Source organism: Gallus gallus, chromosome 4 (genome assembly GCF_016699485.2).
Source record: "Gallus gallus isolate bGalGal1 chromosome 4, bGalGal1.mat.broiler.GRCg7b, whole genome shotgun sequence".
NCBI classification, from domain to species: Eukaryota; Metazoa; Chordata; class Aves; order Galliformes; family Phasianidae; genus Gallus; species Gallus gallus.
In genome coordinates, this window is record NC_052535.1 from 21,649,116 (window position 1) to 21,672,528 (window position 23,413).

The 23,413-nt window shown below is 36.9% G+C and overlaps 1 protein-coding gene across 14 annotated transcripts in view; it reads left to right on the forward strand.

Moving 5' to 3' along the window:
- The window catches only part of RAPGEF2 (Rap guanine nucleotide exchange factor 2), a 174,424-nt gene that overhangs the window by 145,538 nt on the left and 5,473 nt on the right, over positions 1-23,413 (forward strand). For 9 of the 14 annotated variants that reach the window (XM_046940691.1, XM_046940692.1, XM_004940909.5 and 6 more), the window contains 12 exons: positions 2,765-3,011; positions 7,277-7,434; positions 11,547-11,787; positions 12,022-12,405; positions 13,151-13,362; positions 13,453-13,576; positions 14,348-14,371; positions 15,401-15,624; positions 16,473-16,658; positions 18,360-18,512; positions 20,685-20,910; positions 22,192-22,751. In XM_046940691.1, the coding sequence (XP_046796647.1) occupies positions 2,765-3,011; positions 7,277-7,434; positions 11,547-11,787; positions 12,022-12,405; positions 13,151-13,362; positions 13,453-13,576; positions 14,348-14,371; positions 15,401-15,624; positions 16,473-16,658; positions 18,360-18,512; positions 20,685-20,910; positions 22,192-22,751 (2,739 nt within the window). The remainder of the gene's footprint in view (positions 1-2,764; positions 3,012-7,276; positions 7,435-11,546; positions 11,788-12,021; positions 12,406-13,150; positions 13,363-13,452; positions 13,577-14,347; positions 14,372-15,400; positions 15,625-16,472; positions 16,659-18,359; positions 18,513-20,684; positions 20,911-22,191; positions 22,752-23,413) is intronic. The other 5 variants (XM_040699701.2, XM_040699705.2, XM_040699702.2 and 2 more) reach the window with 5 other exon arrangements.

Here is a 23,413-nt window from a genome sequence, read left to right on the forward strand (position 1 = left end):
AAGGTTGTTTGAGGTCACTTAACTCTCAGAACTGCTTATGTTTGGGTTGAGAGGTGGGAACTACAGTGGCCATTTAGCTTGAATTTATGAAACACATTGGCACTTGTAAGATTTAGCTCTGTCTCAAGAAAGAAACCTTTTTTGGCAGTTCAGTTGTCTAGTGATCTTAATCTGTTGGCTGTATTTTTGCATACTTTTTCATTCTGTGCTGTATGATGAGTACAGTAAGGTTAATAAAAACTTTTTTGCCAGATGGGTAATAACAATCTCACTACTCTCCAAGTCTATTCTCTCCATTTTTCTTTCTAACAAGTACAGAACAGTCTTGAAGGAGTCTTTAAGTAGCTCAGGACCTCTATTACTATCATAAGAAATAGATCTTGTGCATTTTATTTGATTTTTTTTTTTCCCCCACTAGGAACTTAGATTATTTATATAATTTAGTGATGTGTTCCCTAAGTATTTCTTCCACGGTGATGTTCTTCACTGTAAATAAGTAGGGCAGAATATTTCCATAGGATGCCACTGCACTAATTAATTGATAGTTAAATATTCATAGGCTATTTCCAAAAGTTATTTGTCATATCTATATCCTGGGGGTTTTCTTCTTCCTTTCCAATAATGATTCTGATATTTCAATTATTTATAATAAAACATTTATTAATTTATCTGTATATGCTTGTTTAGCTGTATGTGCTTGTTTCTCTGTAAATTGTTCGCAAAAATATCTCTGGATTTTTTTATTTACATGTGTTGCTTTAGTCTTAAGACTAAACCTGATTTCTTAAGTTGTGCTTTTTAAGTTTCGAATCCTCTCCAAATACTGAAATCGCATCACAGTAGAGTACCAGAACAGCTGTATTGCATGCAATGTTTCTATCAATAATTTTCCTAAGGAGGTTCCTATTTCTTAACAGTATTTTCCTGTATATTATTTAACTCGTCTCTCTACCCCCCAGCTCCTTTTCTTTTAGTCATATTTGAAGCTTTTAAGATCCTTTGGTAATTTCTTGTGTACCGCTGGAGGAAAAGATTATTAAGGGCAAAAATGGATACAGTGGAGTAAAACTTTGCTTTGAATACTCATTCTTAGCTGCTTACCATTTTTCCTATTCTTCTACAATTTCTTACTTCTAATATCAATTTCACAGAAAATACCAGAGAAACAATGATTTCTTTCTTTGCTTTTGTTTTTCTTCATTTTCAAGAGAGATTACTTTTGTTTATTTAACTTAGTCTTCTGCAGTAAGTGCCAACTGGCCAACATTAACTTTTATTTCTTAGCTTCTCAAAATCTGTGCTAGTTCACACTCTTGGGTTGAATCTTTTTTTCTTACTCATCCTCTTTCTTAAAATATCTTCCTTCTTTGTGGTGATTTTCTTCGAAGATATTCTGCTTCTAAGCTGTTAAAATGCAGAGAGCTTCTCTTTTTGCTAAGATTAAAATCATTCACACTTAAAAAAAATAATAATTGGACTATTTCTGTACATATAAGTCATTCTTTGCAAAGATATGTAAATGACTGAAGTCTTCCTTACATCAGTGTCCTATATACAAGACCGTGCATGAATCTTTACTTTTTGTATATTCTGTACTAGACCCATAGCAGTGGCTTTCTCTTTGTTCAGAAACACAGAATCATAGAATCATAGACTGGTTTTGGTTGGAAGGGACCTTTGAGGTCATCTAGTTCCAGCCCCCCTGCTGTAGGCAGGGACACTTCCCTCTAGACCAGGTTGCTCCAAGCCCCTTCCAGCTTTGTCTTGAATGCTTCCAGGGAGAAGCATCTTCAAGCTCTCTGGGTAAACAAAAAAACCTTAAAAAGGTTAAAAAACCTTTCTCTTCTTGCTTCCTAGGAGAGATTTGTGCATCCCTTTTATCTGTTTATCTGGCCTCCAGTGTTAATCTTACAGTTTGTTATGAGTTCATATCTCTCAGAAGTACATTTACCATTACATATCAAATCATCATATATATATATTTTTTATTTATCTGTAGGTACTGTCTTGTTCCAAACTGATCGGGATTCACTGTCATATCATTCTTTTTAATATTTAAATATATTGACATTTTGGTTAAGTTTAAAGTTGTGGTAGAGGAAATAATTCACAAATTCATCAGGAATTTCTGCCTTGTGGATGACTGTTCACTAGAGTGCTGTGGGAGGAAGTTGGGAGCAGTAATAAGTTTGGCCTTCCGACTTTTGCTGTACTCAGTCTGTTAGTCTTCTAAGATTTCAGGTGTTCTTGTACACCTGGCAGAAGGACACAACAGCCAAGAGGTCAGAGAATTTTCATAGTATCTAATTTTATTTTATTTTTTTGACAATTTGGTGAGTTTCCCCTCTGATTTCTGACTTCTGGTGCTGCTAATTATTGCCCACCTCTGAGCTTTCATTGCGAAGTTGTTAATTTTCTTGCCTATTTTTTTTTTAATTTGTTCTGTTTTAAATATGCTCTTATACCACCGAAGTCCATATCTTCAGACTGAAAAGTCGTATTCCTTCTGCTGACCACATCCAAGTAACAATGTGATTATCTAGTGATTTCTTTTTCATGCTGGGTTCATTTTCAGATTTTTTCTGATTCTTACTACAGAAAATCAGTGTCCTCTTAAAAAGCTGTAAATTATTTAGTCTTATCTCTGAATTCAGTTAATATTTGAATTAACAGAAGGTGCTATAGATTAATAGTGAGCTGGTCAGGTGTGCAGAGTTTTCTTTTATGTTTTTTGTTCTTCTTTCATTCCTTTTGTCTTGTACAGTTTTTAAAGAACTTTTAACACGGTTGTCAGAGGAAAAACGAAATGGTGCTCCTCACTTGCCTAAAATTGGTGATATTAAAAAAGCGAGCCGTTATTCCATCCCAGATCTGGCTGTTGATGTGGAACAGGTAATAGGATTAGAAAAAGTAAATAAGAAAAGTAAAGCCAACACAGTTGGGGGAAGAAATAAGTTAAAGAAGATACTTGACAAGACTCGAATCAGCATTCTGCCTCAGAAACCATACAAGTGAGTTTTTGGATTTCTTCTAAGTATTTGCTTTGCGTTACATATTAATAAGTTCTTGTGATACTTATAATTTGTTGTGATACTTTTAGTTATTACTGCAAAACACTTTTATATCTTCAATATACTGGGGAATACTAGTTGGAATATTCAAATGTCCATAGACTCCTAACAATGCAGTTTGTAATGTCAATGTGAATGTATTTAGTTCTTACAGCTACAGCAATTGCATACTTTGTTATTTACCTTTTTCTTTTAAGATGACTGTTAATTGGAAGCACCCCAGGCCATTAATTTTAGTATAACTCTGCAAAGCAGATTTGCTTGCAAACTTGGGTTCTTTGATAAAAGTGAATATTTCTTATGAAAGCTAAATATTTTGTCTGATACCTTTTCTTCTACAAGCACATTTTAGAGATAGAGTTCTGATGAAGATTGTTGGAAACAATTAGTTTTATATAGTTTTTATGGGAACCTAGAACTTGTCCTAGACAAGTGCCATCAATGGGAGGAACGTGAAAATGGCAAAGCTGAATTGTAGAGGATAGTGAATGTCTAATAAATGTTTTGTCCTGTATTTTCCTTTCTGCATGCAATTGAGAAAAATCTTTACAAAATTCATTAAGAAGATGCTTCTGCCAAAATCTAGGTTCTCTTCCTGCTCATGACTAATACTAGGTATTCCTGCTCAAAAATGAATATTCTTCTGAAACATTAATGATGGGATAAATAGGATGTTACTGATATGTAGAGATTAAAGAGATATAAAAGATTATATCCAAATAATGATTTTTTTCTAAAATTGATGTGGATAGGTTTCAGTAGAGGAGCATCTGTAAATCCTCATTTCGTGTTGTTTGTCTTTAAAATGTTCTCTTTTGTTGCACCAGTCTTTTACGTTTGTTCCTGTGATGAGCCATGCATACTGTTGATATGATTTTTACCCTGTTCATGATTCATAGCTTTGACATAAAATTCTCTTGCTGATTTTCACTTTGTATTGTTTTGTTTGTGCATGTTTTCTGTTCAGGGATATCTTTGGGTAAGAGACAAAAAAAAAAAAAAAAAAAAAGCAGTACACTTGATCTATTTTGTTTTCCTTTTGCTAGCTTTACTTCATGTGTTATATATAGCAAAGCCTGTTGACGTTTTGCCTGCCTGTCGCTGTTTGTCTACACAGTTCTGCATAGAGATGTGTAGCAGTAGATTTGCTTGTGTTTTTTTCTTCACGTTCTGTAGAAACTTCTATCTCCTTCTTCCTAATTATGAATGGTATTGTATATATGAGGGGACTTTACTTATTCTCTTGAGATTTTAAAAACAACAGTAATGAGGATGAAAAAGCTGATTTACTTATTTTAGAGTAGGTATTTAAAGACTTCATGAGTCAGTTAGCCAGCTGATGAGGTGAAGATACCTACCTTGTCTTGAAAGTGAACACAGCGTATGTTTTCAGTGTCTCAACAGTGTAGCCAAATGAAACCAGTCTTGACTAGACTAAGGTAACTTATTAGTTTTGTGAAATGTTAAGTCAGTATCAAAGACAAATCATTTTGATCAGGAGATAGTACATTCCTTCAGTTTTGCTTTTCATTCTGATAATGCTGAGTAACTTCCCAAACTGAGCAAATAGTACAATTTCCTCTGGGGCTACTAGGAAATCTCCTTCTCGTAGGCACTACTCAAGCACCTTGGTTGCAGCACTTGACACCACTTCTCATCCAGAAGTGGTTTTGGTTCAAATGAGAACTAAGTACCATCACCCTTCCAGCTCTAACAGAGCTCTGCCTGGTCCATAGTGCAGCATCCCAGATTAGGAGGAAGCCCCCCTTTCTCTTCTCTGTTTGCAGCCCTTCAGTGGAATGCTCAGCATGCTATACCGAAGCAAGAAACATTTGGACACTTCTGCCATTCCACTAGCCGTTCTACCACATTTGTCGTTCAGCAAGGAATTCATTTATTGCTTAATGCTACCTCTGCACGACAAATGTTACAGAAAGTAACATAAATGCTTTCCTTTAAAAGCACAATTTCCATTTACCCAGAAAATAAAATATTTTGCCTAGTGATGAGAGCAGTTGGTCTTCATGGGACTTGGGAGTCCTCTGGTGCTGCTGTTTTATATCTGAAATTTCTGAGGTTCATTTCTTGTTGGAGTAACTTGAAATCGGAATTGGGGGAGAGTTCTGTGTTTTAAAAATAGAGTAAACTGAGTAACTTCTTTCCAGTTTAGTATATGAGCACTTAGGGGGAAGCTAAAAGTAGTTTAGGAACATTCCTCTTAATTTTTTAAAAGCCTGATGTTTGTCAGTTGATCCACTTTAGTGAAGCTACTTTGGTTATGACGCACAGGATTGGTACAATAAAACATGAAAAGATTATATAATACTGACAGACCCAGAAATGAGTATGTGATGTAACTGAATCTACTTAATGTAAGGGGAGGGGGCATATTGTCTTAATTTTGACTTAATTTAAAACAAAACTAATGTTAACACTTCTATGAACTATACTGCATTGTTTCTTTAATTGCCAGAAAGCATTTTGTTCATCCTGTTAGTTTATTTGTGTGCTTTTTTGTGTGTAGAGAGTGGCTCCTGCTTGAAAGACCAAGCTTTGATTGCTGGGAATGGTTTTTAGTAGTAGCAAAGTTTATTTGTGGCTTGGCATAAGAGTGCTGTGCTGTGTTGATTGCTGCTTGTCTCAGCATTTCGTGCTTTCAGTGGAAATACAGAAATACAGATGTTCAGATTCAGCTTATCTTACAGATGAGGGAATCCAGCAACTCTTTTGGTTTTGAGTATTTTTCTCTCATGAATCTCTTGACACTTCATAAAATATTTCTGTAATACTGGGCTGCCTTGTTTTTTAAAGAACAAACAAAAACTCACCTCAAGATAACAAAAAACATACACAGATTCTTCAAGGGGCATTGCCTTCTACAAAGCGGTGACTGTGTCTTTGTATTTCACATGGTGCAGATACCGTCCTTGCTCCTGGGAATGCTTTCCACTTCATAGAAGTGGTACAAGAGCATACTGGGCAAAGTGATCCTCCTGTGAACACAGAAGGATGCTTATGCTGTAACAGCTCTACAGGGATAATTATCAGGCCCTTAATTACTTCTGTGTGGGCTTTCTGAGGATGGATAGAATACTAGACAAAAACCGAAGTGCCCCCAGATTAGGGTACAAAAGGCCATTTGTGTTCTGTCATCTAATTTAGTAGCTTGATGTTGAGTGGCATCATTTTGAAATGAAATTGAAGTTCTGATTTATACTTAATTTACATGTGTAGATACAGATTTAGACGTGTTAATCTTTTTTAAAGTCTTTTCCTATAATGGCTGAGTTTTAAATCATTTTCAATCTTTATAGCATCTGCATTTCAACATTTTACACACATAATATTTTATAAAGGATGTGCAGCTTTATATTTATAGAAAAGTTCAGTGCCTAGCTTCTCAACTCAACATGCAATAAGTAGATAGCATCTGCTGTAGTATGATAATAATTCTGTTCCTGATCCATCTGACACTACTGACCTTTGTGACCCAGCATTTCACAGTTTAATTGACAAAATCTTTCACCTTTATCACAGAATACTTTATTTTGCAGTTAGACGCTTCAGAGGGGATACCAGTAGCACCCAACTGTGGGTATATACCATAGCCTTTCAAGTCAGCTGGCATCGTTTCAATCATACACAGTGAAGAGGAACTCTGAGAGGGTTATATAGAGTAGAAGGGCTAAAAGGATGTGCTCAACAATCCCCTGCTATCTATCTGTGAATAGATGGTACTATACTATATAGCTACAGTAACTCCCAAAGTACAGTTGCAAATCCTATCTGTCATGGGGTGAAAGATCTGTGAAATTCAGTTGTTGTGAGGGGATGTTCAGTTGACATTGAGGGGACAGCAGCACTAGTCAAAGTTGGGATGGTGCAAGAATAGTGATACATGTACCACCTTTTCAGTAAATATCTTGGCCTCTGTGAAAAAATAATTAAAGAAAGGCAAGAGTAGCAACTCCTCAGAGCTGAGTGGTGAGCACAGGAATCTTCTGTCAGCATGAAAAGGCTGATCTGATCAAGGTGAGTGGGCATTTGGGTGCTATTGACAAAGCTAGACAGCAATCCCTATCTTCTGGAGAATATTGATTCATAAATAGTAATTTGTGAGAGCCTGGAAAATGTAGTATTATAGACACCCTTGCTTCCCTCCGCTATAGTCCAAGCTCTGAACATTTGTTTCTTTCTGGATGCAGTGACATTGGAATTGGCCAGTCTCAGGATGACAGCATTGTAGGACTGAGGCAAACAAAGCACATTCCTCCTGCTTTACCTGTCAGTGGAACCCTGTCATCCAGTAATCCTGATCTACTGCAGTCTCATCACCGTATCTTGGACTTCAATACAACTCCAGGTAAGGATCTTTTTTTTGTTCTCCACTTTATATATATATTTTTTAATTTATTATTTTTTTCTGGACTTTGGAGTCTGAAGTACATGTGAGGTTTTTATTAGCTATACACTGTCATCCTCATTAGCCATGTATGAATGCTTATTATATTCCTCCACTTTGCCCAGTTGTGCATAGGTGAATGTTTTTGAAGTATGCTGTACACTGAGGACCTCTTCCTGAATGAGTACTCCTGGCTAGTGAAAACTTTTGTGTGGTGTTTCGTAATGTGCTGTGATAGATCAGTCTTTATAAGACTGCAGTATTTTCAAACAGCATGGGAGATCATAAGCTTACAATAAAGCAGAAGGGCATTGGACTTGGACACACTGTTTTGGTCTTTTTCTGAACAGACTTATATAATCTTGTAAGGCATAGAGTTTCTGAGTTGCCTGTTAATCATCCTGCCACGCAGAAGAGACTACAGCTGAGCTCTGAATGCTTTGTATATAGTGACTTGAAATCCATTCTGAGTAATAATTTAAAAATCCCCCATCAAACAAAATTATCAAGCCGACACATATTTAGTAGAGAGGAATAAACTATGGAGGGGGAAGTGAGGGTGAGAAAGGGAGAGAATATGACAACCTCGAGAGCCTTATCATATGAGAAGGGCTTAGCTGGAACTCCTGGAGAGTTGGGATTTGGGTTCGTATCTGGCTTCAGAAAAAGTTCTTAACATGAATCTCTCTGTATTAGGTATATGATTCTTTATTGTTAAAACATATCCTCTGGAGGATGATGCACTGGTGGTAGCTGTGTGGATACTGGGTTATTTTAGTCTAATATTTAGAGTTTTTCTCAAAAATAGAACCAAAAATTGAGTGCCCTCTAAATCCAAGGGATTTCAGACCTTACCTAAAAGGATGTTCCTTGAATGTCAGCCTAAAGACTGTCCAAGTTTGTGCACTTTTAACTCTTGAAACTGATGGTGAGCATCACTTACATAATCAGGGGGGGGAGGGGGAACACAGCTAGAGAAGGATTCAAGAAATTTTTGTGTGGTAGTGATTTTTTTTTCTTCTGTTGTTATTTTTGGTTTTATTTTTGTCTCAGTTCCTAAGATTGCTTCTAAGGGAGTGGGAAGGTTGCTTTATTTTTTAATCTAACAACTGATGTCCAATACTTTGAAGATATTTTATCAATAAGAGCCTACAACTCTTTAATCAGTGCTATGGCTATAAATGTTATGTAAATGCATGTGAAATCCATTCTCCAGCTTGCTACTTTGCTAGACTGGGCAATTTCCAGCATGTGCCAAGTACAGTGTGTGGCTCACTTCCAGAACTGTGGGGAGTGCTGTCTCAAAGCTCAAGCAAATCCCATTTCATTTTATTTATTTATTTTTGCTTAAAACTAATTCAAATGCCCACCTATTGAATATTGTCAAAATACTCTCTAGCAGCTCTAATTTTTTCTTCAGTGGGAAGTAGGGGGAAGGGAGGTCTGAAATCCAAAGCATATACCTTAAGGACTTTAGAGATGGTTGTGCTGGAGATGAGAGTTATGTCACTGTACACTTTAAGACAAGGAAACAATTAAAGCCTGCAATTTTAATTTCTTTTATTACCTTAGGCTAAATTAAAGATGGAGATGGAGGCAGCTTGCAAGAAATTGAATGCATCGGAGAAGAAAGAGAATAGTAGTAGAGTGGCCATCCTTTGAGGCTTTGAGGGATATCTCTCAGGGCAAAAAATAAAACAACTCATTTTGAAAGGGTAGTCTTTAAGGAGGAAATGAGATTGTAATTCCTTTTTCTTTTTTTTCTTTTTTTTTTTAAGCTTGAAAACTGCAAGGAGTCATTTTAGTTTTTCTTCTCATTCACACAGACATTTTCAAATACATACTTGTAAAGGTTTATTTTTAAACATGCATATAATCAATAATACTTTGATTTCTTTTCTCTTGTGCTGTCTTTCTTTGATTGGGACCAAAATAATATAGTAATGATGACCTATTGGTCACTGGTACTCTTCTCCCACAAGTTTTCTATGGGACTAGACTGCTATCATAGAGCATTGCTTTCTTCTATCTGCCAGTCCAGTTTCCTTTTTAAAAAGGAGCGAAGAGAATAATTACAATTCTTTTCAAGATCTGTTTTACTTAAATCTCCTGTGCTGAATTACATGTTAATACTGCTGCATTTGTAATTGTTTTGATTGTTAGTAGACTTCTCTGTATGCTGCTTAGTGCTTTGCTACCACCTCTGATAGGTATGCATATATAAATAATTCATATTAGCTTTACTGATCTAGCAGAGCAGGCTTTCTGCTTGTGCAAAATACTTGCTTCTTTTGAGTATTAAGTGAGTTCCTGCAATTGTGTCCAACAGCTTCCCATCTTTGTAGCAGTTCTTTGAGTGGCAAGGATTTCTGTAACACCAAGATACAACAGGATCTAGGGAACATTCTGATTCTTAGTAATTCCTCTAAATGGTTATGTCTTTGGCATTTGCCTTCCCTACAATGTCAAAATATGTTGAAATGTCTTCAGGCCCCGCTCTATGTCCCTTTTCAATTAATAACTGAAGATAGATGGGTCAGTAGTGAGTTGGTGGTAATGGGCAAAATTGACTTGCTGGTTATCAAAGGTATTCATACATTTAACTCAAGTACTTGGAAATGGCTTAAAATTGGCTTACACTGGTGCATGTTATGGGTAAGTAATAATGTAATCATTTAATCATAACGTGCTTGAGTAATAGTGCTTCTCAAGATGCAAAAAATATTACCGTGAACTTGACAGTTATGGGCTCAGTCCCAGTTAGGTCTAAACAGCCTTTGTAGCATGTATGCCCATTCATATCAAAAGGATTTACCTTACTGCTTTCCAGACGATCTTAGAGAAATGAAACAGTAGTGGGAAGACATTATTTTTTGTTCTTTTCTCACAAGATTTCTGTTGATTAATGTAAGTTTTTACAGTACCTTAAATATGTGTTATGCACTTTCCGGTCTCTTTTTCTGTAAGTCATCCAATAAGGCCTTTATTTTATCAACATTACTGTTTTCATCAGGTTTTTTTCAGTAATTTTTTTCCAGTGTCTGTTGAAATAATCATCACTTCTGGTTGTACATTCAGAAGACTTTCTGTTACTTTCTATTTTCTTGTTCGTATGACCTTTATAATCTTAAAAAAAAAGGTTCTAATCAGATAAAGATGACCAGATATCATACCGTACAACACTAGAAAAGGTTATTTGTAATAAAGAGAAGAAATTAAATTAGGTGAATTGAAAGTACTTTATCTTGTCATTTAAAAGCTTAAAAAAAATCGCTGGGCAGCAGTACAATTTCAGTTCTTTGTTTTCTTTTTATAATACAGTTACAACACTCAAACTTCAGTTGATTAATGGGTCTAGATTTCAAACTGTTAATGTGGTGGTGGACATATCAAATGCAGCATTGGAGTTAGGATGATAATTCTCCAGGTTTCCTAAAAACAGCTTTCTTGTACACGTTCACTTCAGGAATTGTCATCAATCATTTGAAACAATGGTATTTGAAACCCAAATGCTTAGAAAAGCTTTCTTTCTTTGACTGTTTTAGCTCTTGTACACGCTGTGACGACATTTTAGTGATTACATTTTCAATCATTTACACATTCAGTACAGTGAGTTAAATTTATCAGGGATAGTCTTTTTGGTAGTTAACTACTTGGATGCATTAATGCTACAGCAGTCTATTTGTGTATACAGCTGGCTATTATATGTGCATTTCTAGCTACTCCCAGACTTAAATGGAATTCACCAGACTCAACACCTGTGAAAATCCTATTAGCTCGTCTGTCCTTACATGGGAAATATTTGCATATTTTTGTAGCTTTCCCTTTGATAGCTGTATTTTTCTGAATGTTTGCAAAACTAGTCCTTCGTATAAAAACAAAACAACTAGAATAAAAAATAAACAACATTCCTGTTCCACGGGAATGGGAGAGCTGAAACAGTGATACTGAAACAAAGAGAAATATTATTAGGAGTTTGATTCAACATGACTGATATTGTTGCTTGTTCTTATGCTGTTTTTATTTTCCCTGCATTACTGAACTGTACATCTTGCATGCAACTTTTTTTCCAGACTTACCAGATCAAGTTCTGAGGGTTTTCAAGGCGGATCAGCAAAGTCGCTACATCATGATCAGTAAGGACACAACAGCAAAAGAGGTGGTCATCCAGGCCATCAGGGAATTTGCTCTCACTGCAACTCCTGATGCGTATTCACTGTGTGAAGTCTCTGTCACACCTGAGGGTGTAATTAAACAAAGGAGGCTTCCTGATCAGTTATCCAAGCTTGCTGACAGGATACAGCTAAGTGGCAGGTGAGCTTAGAGACTAAGCTAAAGATGACTATGCTAGTTTATTAAGTAAGAATCCTGTTAATATAAGCATTATTTAATTACTATCATTCTATTTCTTTACAAGAAATCACTTCTTATGTAACTTCTAATTAATATCAAAGCCTGCTAAAATTCAATTTGTTCTATATAGCTCGTCATAAATCTTCACATTTGAGTATACTGTATCAAGTCTGTTCTGGAATTTTGTTTTTACAGGTATTACCTGAAGAACAACATGGAAACAGAAACTCTTTGTTCAGATGAAGATGCTCAGGAGTTACTAAGAGAGAGTCAAATTTCCCTACTACAGCTCAGTACCGTTGAAGTGGCTACCCAGCTCTCCATGAGAAATTTTGAGCTATTCCGTAATATTGAACCCACAGAATACATAGATGACTTGTTTAAACTCAAATCAAAAACAGGCTGCACTAATCTAAAGAGGTTCGAAGAAGTGATAAATCAAGAAACATTCTGGGTAGCTTCGGAGATTCTAAGAGAAACCAACCAGTTGAAAAGGATGAAAATCATCAAGCATTTCATTAAGATAGCGCTACACTGCAGAGAATGCAAGAATTTCAACTCAATGTTTGCTATCATTAGGTATTGAATGTCAAATTCTATTTTGAGTAAAAAGAAGAGAGAAAAGCCTTACCTACTTCTGCTTTAAAAAATGTATTAAATTCATAGTGCTAACAGTGGCACTTGATGATCCAGTAAGGAAGGTATTTTCCTGTAATTTGAACTTGAAACTGTAATGTTTGCTGAAATACTATTAGGAATGCTACTATACCAAATTTTTCAAGAGTTAGAAATTATAGTCAAGATATGCTAGCCTCTGCATAAAGTACTGTCTTCGCTGATATTGTTAAGGGGGAGAAAACTTTTTTCTGCTAGCTACAGCTGTAGAATAGCCTCAAATATATGGAGTCTTTCATAGCAAAATTTGACCTAGACGCAATGAAGTCAGATGGATTATTGCAGCAAGAAGGTGGGTCCCAGTGATGTCATCACGTAAATGTTATGTAGATGACATTTCTGGGAATGTGGAAATAATTGATACTGAGGTATTCCTATATTTACAGCATTGTTATTCAGTTCAGAAGCTGTTCCAAAGTAGTAAGAATAAATGTATATTCTCTAAAATGTTTAACTACTTGTAATGTTATTAATTTTTCTGTAACACACACTGGAAAAGAAAGTTTTCAGTTCTGTGATTTTATTGGTGTTGTGCCATGCTATTCTGGTTATGTGATATTTTTCCCTAAAAGTTGAGCATGGCCTTTTTTTTTTTTTTTTTTTTTCCCTGTTGTTCTTTAACTTCTTGCACTTTTTTGTTTGCTTCAAGTGGCTTGAATTTGGCACCGGTTGCAAGGCTCCGAACTACTTGGGAAAAACTTCCAAGCAAGTATGAAAAGCTGTTCCAAGATCTACAGGATTTGTTTGATCCATCTAGGAATATGGCAAAATACCGTAATGTCCTTAACAGCCAAAATCTGCAGCCCCCTATTATTCCTCTGTTTCCTGTTATCAAAAAAGACCTTACATTCCTTCATGAAGGTAAAAGCATAAGTGCTTCATCTCTTACCAGCTAAGAAACACTTGCTTTGGCACCCAATCACTGATGATGTTAGTTATTGTTAATTTTAGGAAATGATTCCAAAGTGGAGGGCTTAGTCAACTTTGAGAAGCTGAGAATGATTGCGAAGGAAATTCGCCACGTTGGTCGCATGGCATCTGTCAACATGGATCCTGCTTTAATGTTTAGAACTAGGTAAGTTTGTTGTGGAAGCCATAGCTTTTACCGGTTTGGAGAAGGCTAAGTATCAGCAAGAGATGCTTTTCACTTGCCTCTCTGTGTACTTGGAAAGTAAAAGATATATTTTTCTTCCTGTCAGCAGGCCCTTGGCAGTTGCTCAGTGAGCTCTGTATGAACAGGAAATGTTACTGATTTTCAGGGCTGATGTCTAACTCCTCTGAGTCCCTTTGATGCATTGGAGCAGTATGAGGGTTTTTTTTGCTGTTAACAATTAACCAAAACCATGTATTGTTTTGCATATATCAAAGGAAGTTCTGCAACTGGAGAAATCATTAAATTCTGTGATTTTTCACACACACACACACACACACACACACACACACATGTTTGTATTATTTCTTAGCTGCTAGTTATTTTATTTAAAAAAAAAAGATTGCATCAGTTGAAGGGTGGGAGAGATGTGTTAGTTTGCTTGAAATGTCGATAAGTGAGAGCTTTATCATTCTGATTTAATAGAAATGGGATTGTATTTGAAACAGTGTAAGCTAGAGTCATTAAAAAATGTGGCATGAATGGTCTCTGCCTTCATGATAGACCAGCTTAATGCATATTATTTTCCTTAATTTGAACTTAGAGGAGTTATCTGACTGTGTAGCTGAATCTTTTTAGTGTTTGTGGGCTTCTAGAAACTGCTTGTCCTTAGATCTGGTCTTTTTCTTTCTGAGCTTGTGATCTTTCTGTCTCTTCTTAAACCCATGCTTTACTCTTCCTGGCTCTCACTTGCAGGAAGAAGAAATGGAGGAGTTTGGGGTAAGTGGTTGTAGACAATGCACACAGCCATTCATTCTTCCCTTGCCATTTGCATTATTTTCTACTTGCCATCTTTAATTTTCTGGTGCTTTGATACTTTCTTTTGTTAACCCTGTTTTGTTTTGTTGTAACTGACAATGTTTTAGATCAGGGGTGCTTTTGAGGTTAATACACAAAAGCTGTAAAATACTCAAGTGATTGTAAATAGCAGTGGTGTGTTATTCCCACCACCTCCAATTTCTGTTGCCAAAAAAGTGACTTTAAGTAAAAAGGAAATTGTGAAGTGGGAAGTTAGCAACGGCTAAAAATTGGTGTTAACTTTCTTAAGGCTGATAAACAATTACCACAGTCAAATAGAAAAAACTCCAATACCCGCTAAACTATTTTCCCACTAGAGTTCAACCATAACTTTTATTCTTATCAATTCAGGAACAATGCATAGCTTTTATATAGATATGCATACATTAAAATCTGCATGACTTTTATGTCAGCATGAACTAGTAAATCATTTTTAAAAAAATGCTATTTTCAACCTAGGAAGTTAGAAGTAAGTTTTATTCCTTAAAGCTGGGTTATACATTCTGTATATGGTCAGACTGAAAGCTCCCGAGATACTTTTAAGAAATGCCTTCTGTTACATGTCTTGAAATATAAACTTCAGCTGTAGACTTCTGTCAGCATTGCCTTATTGCATGAGCTTTTCCTAATGCCCCAGTCTTCTCAATAGCTGGCTTATGTGAAGAGCTAGCTTGAATGCTTTTCTTGATGTGTGAAGTGATACTGCCTAGATGGAGCAGAACAGGTTAAAATATTTATGTAATTAAAGTAGTGCCTGTAACCAAGTAAAAAGATTTTCCTGATCCTCATCCTTCTATCTGTAATAGCTGTTTGACTTACTGGAATGAGGCATGTGAGCTTTGACCATAGACTGACATTCATGCAATCTTTTGCATGTTTCATGCTTGTTCAGTGATTCTGTGTCGGACTAACTCACACTTTCCCCTTTTTTTCCCCCTTCGTTCACTCCAGGTCTCTCAGCCAGGGCAGTACAAATGCAGCTGTGCTTGATGTTGCACAAGCAGGGGGTCATAAAAAGCGGGTCCGTCGCAGCTCCTTCCTTAACGCTAAAAAACTTTATGAAGATGCTCAGATGGCACGGAAAGTAAAGCAGTATCTCTCAAACTTGGATCTGGAAATGGATGAAGAAAGCCTCCAGACTCTGTCTCTACAGTGTGAGCCAGCCACCAACACATGTGAGTGTTGCCATTTGCTGTGGGTTGTAAGGAGGCTCTTAAATGGATTTCTTTCTAATACAAGGGAGTATTTGGGAATGGCAACTAGACAATGAGGCAAAAAATTATATAACTGATCATGGGCAAGTACTGGACATCTTTGAATCTTAAGGGAGTCATCTTAGAGGTTAAGAGCATAGAAATTTATGAAGGCTTTTTGGATGGTGTAATGCTGAAGTGCACAAGAGTTCTTTTGATTTGTCTGTATGAAGGGTCCAGAGAGACCAAAAGTTCCTCTACAGTTCCGATGCACTCGGGCTGTTGGTGTGAATTGGGCTGGTCATTCCACGTGACCTCATCCTGAAAGAGAAGAAGGGATTCCACCATGTCCAGGTATTTCAGAGACATGGTGGGGGAAGCAGAACTGGAAATCTGTCGCACTTTTAACTGGAGAATGCTGTATCTTATGCTCTTCCCTTCCTTCAGGATAGCAAAAAATGCTGATTATGATCTTACAATACAAACTTGTATTGTATCAATTATATCCACCCTAAACCAACTACAGTCCTTATCAGACCTCAGTGTACTTCCAGTCACATTTTGGTAATTTTAACAATAGTCAGTTTATGAGAGTTTTATTTTGAGAAAGAGGAGAGGTTCTTTGATAATGTACAGATTTTAAATGAAATTAAATCTCCCTTTCTTTTCCTCCCCTCTGTTCAGCTCTAGATGTATCCTCTTGCATTTGTGGTTTCAGTATTTTATCACTTTTTAACTATTAATTGGAGGGCTTGGCACTTCTCAGTTTAGAACTCCCACTGTATTTGTGACTGGTAGTCATTCTTTGCTTTCTCCCATCTCTTGCAAAGTGCCAAAGAATACAGGAGACAAGCGATCTGGAAAATCTGAAACATCACCGGTGGCTCCCCGGGCAGGAATTCAGCAGAAAGTGCAGCAGCAGCAGCAATATAAAGTAAACCAAGCACTGCAGGTCCCTGCTGTATCTCTTTATCCCTCTCGCAAGAAAGTGCCCGTCAAAGACCTCCCACCATTTGGTAAGTCAAACAAAGAAGCATTCAGTTTAGTACTCTGAGGTTTCTTTGCTCATGTCAGGGAAGCACTTTAATCAAATAAGATGAAGACATTAATTTGTAGTAGTGTCATAGGAAAATTATGCTGTTTCATGTAGCATATATGAAAAATTATCTTCTCTAGAAATGGGAAGAAAGAAATACGCCAGGAAAGCATCCTTGTCAGTTTAATCAGTGTAATTATTTACCTGTTAATAGCAGGTGGAAATAATGAATTTTTCTCGCTATCTGCACTAACACCTTGGCTTTTCCAAGGGGATTTGTGAACATTGGGTTTTTCAGTGACCTGAAGTGCCTCAAGTTCTAATGGCTTTTTTTACTTTTTTAGTTGTTGTTGTTGTTGTTTTGTTTTGTTCTCTTTTTAAAGTTGAACATATAATGAGAAATTCAGGTGTGCTAGACTAATTGCAAAAGTGGTGTGCTGGTCATTACAAACATGGGCCTGAAGTTCCAATTTGAGAATTGTCTCCCTGGATTCTGTTCCCTAGTGCTTCTACTGTTAAGCTGGTGCTGCTGCCTGCAGGTCACACTGAAAGATTCGGGAATATAGGAATTCCAATTTGTCTTCCAAATCTGTGTTCCTATATATGTAGATAACACATATGAATTATTAAGATCTGCTTAAGAACTGAAGTCTTCTCTCACTTTTTATTAGTTTTACTTCTGCACAGCTTAGACTGATAGAGAAGAATTAAAAGCAGCAAAATGGGCAAGAAACAATTCGATCTGCATCTAGTTCTTAATTTTACCATTAAAGTTTAATATTAAAAGGATTTTGAAGCTACGTAGATTGTATTTTTGCTCATGGTGGGAAAGTTTCTGAAAAGTTGACTGGGTTATGTTGATGAGGGAGCTGTAAATCATTGATAACAGCATTGTGATCCAACAGATCAAAGGAAAAGTCTGTAGAAGGCTTGAAAATATCCTCTACCACAAGACAGAAGTTTACAAAACTGTCAGAGAAGCTCCATCTTTGCTTTTAAGTGTATGCCAGGATGTATTTTTTGAGGAAAGGAGAGGGTGGAAAAAGGCAAAGATAAGTGTTGCCTCAGAAAAGCAATTTTTTATGCCCTAGATCTTCACATCATACATCATCTTAAAGATGTTGTTATTCTTTGGTTTCCCAAAATAAACCAGTGCTGAAATAGTTCTCTAAAGGGAGAAAGGTAACTGCAGGATGGCCTTATTTTGTAAGCCAATCTTATTAATCTGTCCAGCTTCCTTTGCCCTTCTGGACTGCTCTGCGTGTGGAAAAGAAACAAAGCTGTTTCACTTCTCACAATGTAAACCTTCACTGAGCATTGAGCATTGTATGTTCTCATCATTTCAGTTCATTTGCTAGAAACCACTAATGTGCTTATTCCTGATTTATATATTGTGCAGGCAGTATTATGAAGCACCACCTCTGGATTATATTTTCTGCAACAAGATATTTATTTTAGGTGGCAAAAATGAAAGACCGGTTTCACTAAGTTACAGAAATACTTCACTGTGTTTTGAACAGTAGGATTAAAATTTTGCTTCCTCTAAGTCTCTGTTAGAAACTTGGAAATTAAAGAGAAAAGCGTTTTTCCTATATGGTATTCCCTCAATAAATGCACTGTGAAATAGGAAGATGTATTTATATTAAACTTTACATCTGCCTACATTCATTCTTACTTAAAGGCATTAACTCCCCACAAGCTTTAAAGAAAATTCTTTCATTATCTGAAGAAGGAAGTCTGGACCGCCACAAGAAACAATCTGAAGACACAGTATCAAGCGCATCTTCACATCTGTCTTCTCCTCCCACCTCACCACAGAGTTCTCCAAGGAAAGGTACTAGATGCAGAACATTTCTCATTCTGTTTCCTGAAGGTCATAGACTTCGGAAGTTTCTGAAAGAAAATCTGTACATTCAGAATAAATTACTGCTCCTGTTTCAGGCACATATGGTCAGCAAGAGAGCAGGAGGTGGTGCTCAAGTGGGACAGCTGAAGGCCCTGCTTGATAGCAGTAGGCAAGGAATCCTGAACTGATACAGGATGTGATGCATTAGGTCACTCTCATTACAGCTGCTTCTGACAAAAGTATTCCCATCAGAGCATCTTCTGCCAGTGGCAGTACATGCAGATTGCTGTACAAGATTTTAAACTTCACTGAGCTCATTAACCTATTAAAGGAATTATTTACTCTGTCATCTGGCTGGGTAGGATGTGGCCTATGTATGACAGGCAAGCTTAAGTTATTTGGGATACAAATCACAAATAATCATTTTAATAGGGGCATATTTAATTATTCAAACGTGGATATTTGAGGAATGGTATTGCACATTGGGAACTTTCTTGGTGGTGTTAATTTTTAAAAGATTTTGGTCATATTTAAAATGAATTTAAAATGCATATATTGAGGTTGAGTTCCTGTAATAAAATAAAATGCCAAAGCGATGTATGTGTTGGAGGCTTTGCTGTAGCAGTAACTTTCCCCAAACTGCACAGAGATTATAAGGTTTTGAAACATGCATGTATCATTTTTTTTTTTTTTTTTTTTTTTTACTTTCTTTTCAAGTGGATAGCTAAACCCTTTCCTTAACCTGGTAGGTGGCAGTACTCTGTAACCGAGACCCTGGAGTTCCAAACTAATGGATCCAACCAGTTCCTCCTTTCTTCTTAGAATTGAGAGCAGTAGTAGGAATATCAATTCACTATAGACCTCGGAGATAGATGGGGTTAATGGAAACCAAAGGGAGAAAAATAAGTCCAACTGGGTAAGCTGAGAACTGAAAAGAGGAGAGATAAATATAGCAAAAAAGTACAAAAGCCTATCCAAAGTCTGTACTGAAGTGATCTGTATTAAGGTTGGATGGAGGAGAATGTTATGTGAAGAAGAGTTAGGTTATCATCTTGAGCCCTCGTAAGATCTCAGCCTCTCCCAAATGCTGTATTAGCAAAAAGTGAATTTAGATACTTTTGGTCAGAGCTGTGACTAAAAGGTAATTTACTGTTTAAAAAGTCAAATCATAAAGAAACTTTTAAATTTTAAATTTAAAAGCTTGGTGGTGACACAAAGCTAATGATATATCCTTTCAGAAGGTCTGATGGTGTTAATTCCATATTCTCAGCAAGCATGAATTGGGACAGATCACTTGAAGTCATCTTGACACTTAATATAGATAGAAAGCCAAAAATTGTAGATGCGTGTTGTTTAATGACCCTCAACCTAGCCTGTAAGAGCATCCTGTCAATGTTAAAACAAAAGCTGAATTTGTCTATGTGACTTTTTGTTGTTTGCAGGTTTTATTACAGTCTGGCAGTGTCAATGCTACCTCCAAATGATGGTGTAATTCTCAGAGTTCATTAATATTGTCTTTTGGAATATAATTAGTTAGCCAAGTACCACAAAGAAAGCATGAGAATCATGAATATTCTTTAAAATCTAATTAAAAAACATCACGGGCCTTTTATTCTCCGAGATATGTAATAAACAGTGATCCCAGACATACATGCTTCACGTTGCAGGTGTTGTTCACCTTTGAAGGATAGTGTTGGGGAACACAAAAACTGTATGAGAGGGTCTTCTGGATTATTTCTGAGCATTAACCTTGTCTAGTGCACCTCTTCTGTTCCAAACTCGGTGGCAGTGTTTATGTATAGGCTTTTTTTTTTTTTTTTTTTTTTTCCATAAAAAGTGAGGTTTCATGATGTAGGAGCACAAATAAGATGCATTTGAAAATAATTTGGGGGACGAAGGTAGAGGGGAAGGAAGGTGAGTGGCTGGTTTCTAAATGAGTGTTTCACATTCCCTACAATCTTAAACCCCTTTTCAAGAAATAGGGCATACAGAATTCATAAAGATATGCTGTGTTGTTTGTTTGTTTGCAGTGCTTCTTCTGTGAGTAAAACATAATTGTACTTTTGATTTACTACAGTTGCAGCAGTGAAACTTGCCAGCTTTCTGGCAATAGCTGAGTGGGCCTCTAAGAATCTGATTAAAGTGATATTCCCTTTGCAGGTTACACTTTGGCTCCCAGTGGCACAGTGGATAACTTTTCAGACTCTGGTCACAGTGAAATTTCTTCCAGATCTAGTATTGTCAGCAATTCCTCTTTTGACTCCATGCCAGTGTCCCTGCATGATGAGAGGAGACAGAGGCATTCTGTCAGCATTGTGGAGACTAATCTTGGCGTGGGAAGAATTGATAGAAGGATCATGATTGAACCAGATCAATACAGCTTAGGGTAGGAATTTTATTCTTACTTAAATTATACTTTCATGCAGCTTGTGGCATGTATATTTGTTTATATAACTTTCCTTGCGTCTCTCTCAAATTTTCTTTTTCTCCTCTGCTCTTAAATTCTTATATTTCACTCCTGAATCTTGTGATAATGTTCTGTTTTCTTACAAGAAAATGTTTTGCCCTCATGCATGTTTTTTGAGGTCTATGGCAGTAAGGCCTTTCTTCCAGTTGACCTTATCTGAGCACTTAGTATTGCTGTAGACTCCTCTCTGTAGCAGATGAGTATTCTAGCCTTTTTTTTAGGTGGGGAATTAACTGAGTTAGGTGACAAATTATTGATGCAGTTATTGAGGAATGGCACTGAGAGCAGAAATAGCTAGTAATTTTCCAGTCTGTTTTTACAGAAAAGTGCAGTTTTATCTAACTCAGAAATATTCTACCCCAAATCTCTCTCCTAGTCAACAATAATTGGAAGCTAAAATTCACGTTTGCTGTTGGTTTTCTAAGTAATTTTCTAGATAATTAAGTTCTGTAAAGGTGGGTAAGCTAGTGCTGCAAGGAGTTCTCTGAATCTCTGTCAGTGAGCCTTGGTCTGAAAATAATTGAAGCTCTGGTTCCTATTCAGTCGCCAGTTACTTTTCTGAGCTATTATTTGGAAGCTTTAGTTCTCTGGTTTTGAGGCTTATAGTCCTGTAGGGCCTGTGGATGATAGGTGTGTTCCGAAAGTGGTGTGCTTCAGCTCTGGGAATCCCAGGCTATGCAAGCTCTTTAATCAGATGTGTGAAATATTTGGAAGATGAGGGTCCCAATCTGCGTAGCAAGCTGTCCTGAAACCACAACTCGCAGCAGTCCTGATAGTTGCTAAATGAAGCTGACACTTGATCAGTTTTCACTGCTGCTATGTAAGTGATAGTGTCAGATAGTGTCACTGGAAGGCTACAGAGAACGTACTTGCTCTAGGAAGTAGTATATTTTTCCAAAATATACTTAAAGGACTGCTGCAAACTTAAGATTTTACTTTTGAGGTTGCTCCACTAATGTGTTACATTTCATCAGGAGACCTGCCCAGTAATTATTCTTATTGGCTCTGTTAAGGATTAGCTTAAAAGGAAAGTGTTCTATGCTCAAAATCAGATTAGTCATTTAAGCAAGTACAACATAAATTGCATCAAAACTTTCAATATGCTCGGGTTTTTTTATTTGCTAGTTCTTTGTGTGCTTTGTAAAGGATCTCTGCTTTCAACACTGGATTTTTTTTATCCCCTCTTCAATGTGCATCTAGATCTTATGCACCACTGTCAGAGAACAGAGGCCTGTACGCTGGAGCTACTGTTCTGTCTTCTCCTAGTACAGAAGAACTGTCACAGGATCAGGGGGACAGAGCTTCACTCGATGCAGCTGACAGTGGCCGTGGTAGCTGGACTTCTTGTTCAAGTGGTTCTCATGACAACATTCAAACAATACAGCACCAGAGAAGCTGGGAGACGCTGCCTTTTGGACACGCTCATTTTGATAATTCAGGCGATGGGGCAGGACTGTGGGCCTCAGGCAGTCATGTGGACCAGCTGATGTTCTCCGATCATGGCACAAAGTACAGCCGGCAAAGTCAAGGCAGGGAGGGCCTCGATCAAGCACAGTCCAGAGCAAGCTGGGCATCCTCAACGGGCTACTGGGGAGAGGACTCGGAAGGTGACACAGGTACCATAAAGCGAAGGGGTGGGAAGGATGTTTCTGTTGAAGCTGAAACCAGCTGCATAACATCCATACCAGCAGAGGAGGCGAAGCCAGCTCCCATGCCCGCTCACATACCGGTAACATCAAGTACTACAAAGGGGCATATTGGTAAGTTAAATTTTATTTTAATTCACTTACCTACAGTGCCTAGTATTGTTCAAAACCTATTTTTCTTTTGTCTGGCTTGATTTTAAAGCAGAACGGAACATTTTGTATGGGTTTTTTTGCCCTGTAACTGTGTTTTTACTGCTACAGAAATTATCTCTTACAGCTGCTTCTCAGTTCTGGCAGCTCCTTTGTATTTTGAGACAGCCTGCCATACATCATAAAAAACTAGCTCAACTGCTCAACTGCTGGACAGTGTTTTGAGGAGTTGATGTATATAGGTGTCTGTTCTGAAATGTGAATTACTCTTCCCAGTAAGGCGCTGTATTCTATATTTAGGTATCTTTATAAATGTGGCCTGATTTATTTTTTTTAGAAGTGTTTTCCTTTCAACATTTGTGTAACTAGTCTGATGATTCCTTACTTTTGAATGTTCCTTACTTCTAAAAATGGGGTCACTTTGTGTTGAGACACCAACTGTGGCGTTTCTTTAGATTACTGAAATTGAAGAGATTCCTAAGAAATTAGGGCTGTATTACATTTATATTCATCCAATGAGGTAATAATCAAGTAATGTATAAATTAATATAAAGATAGCTTTGGCAGTGTTTTAACACTTCTCGTATTTTTCCTTCTACACATCCCAGATGTTGTAGGGCCATCCA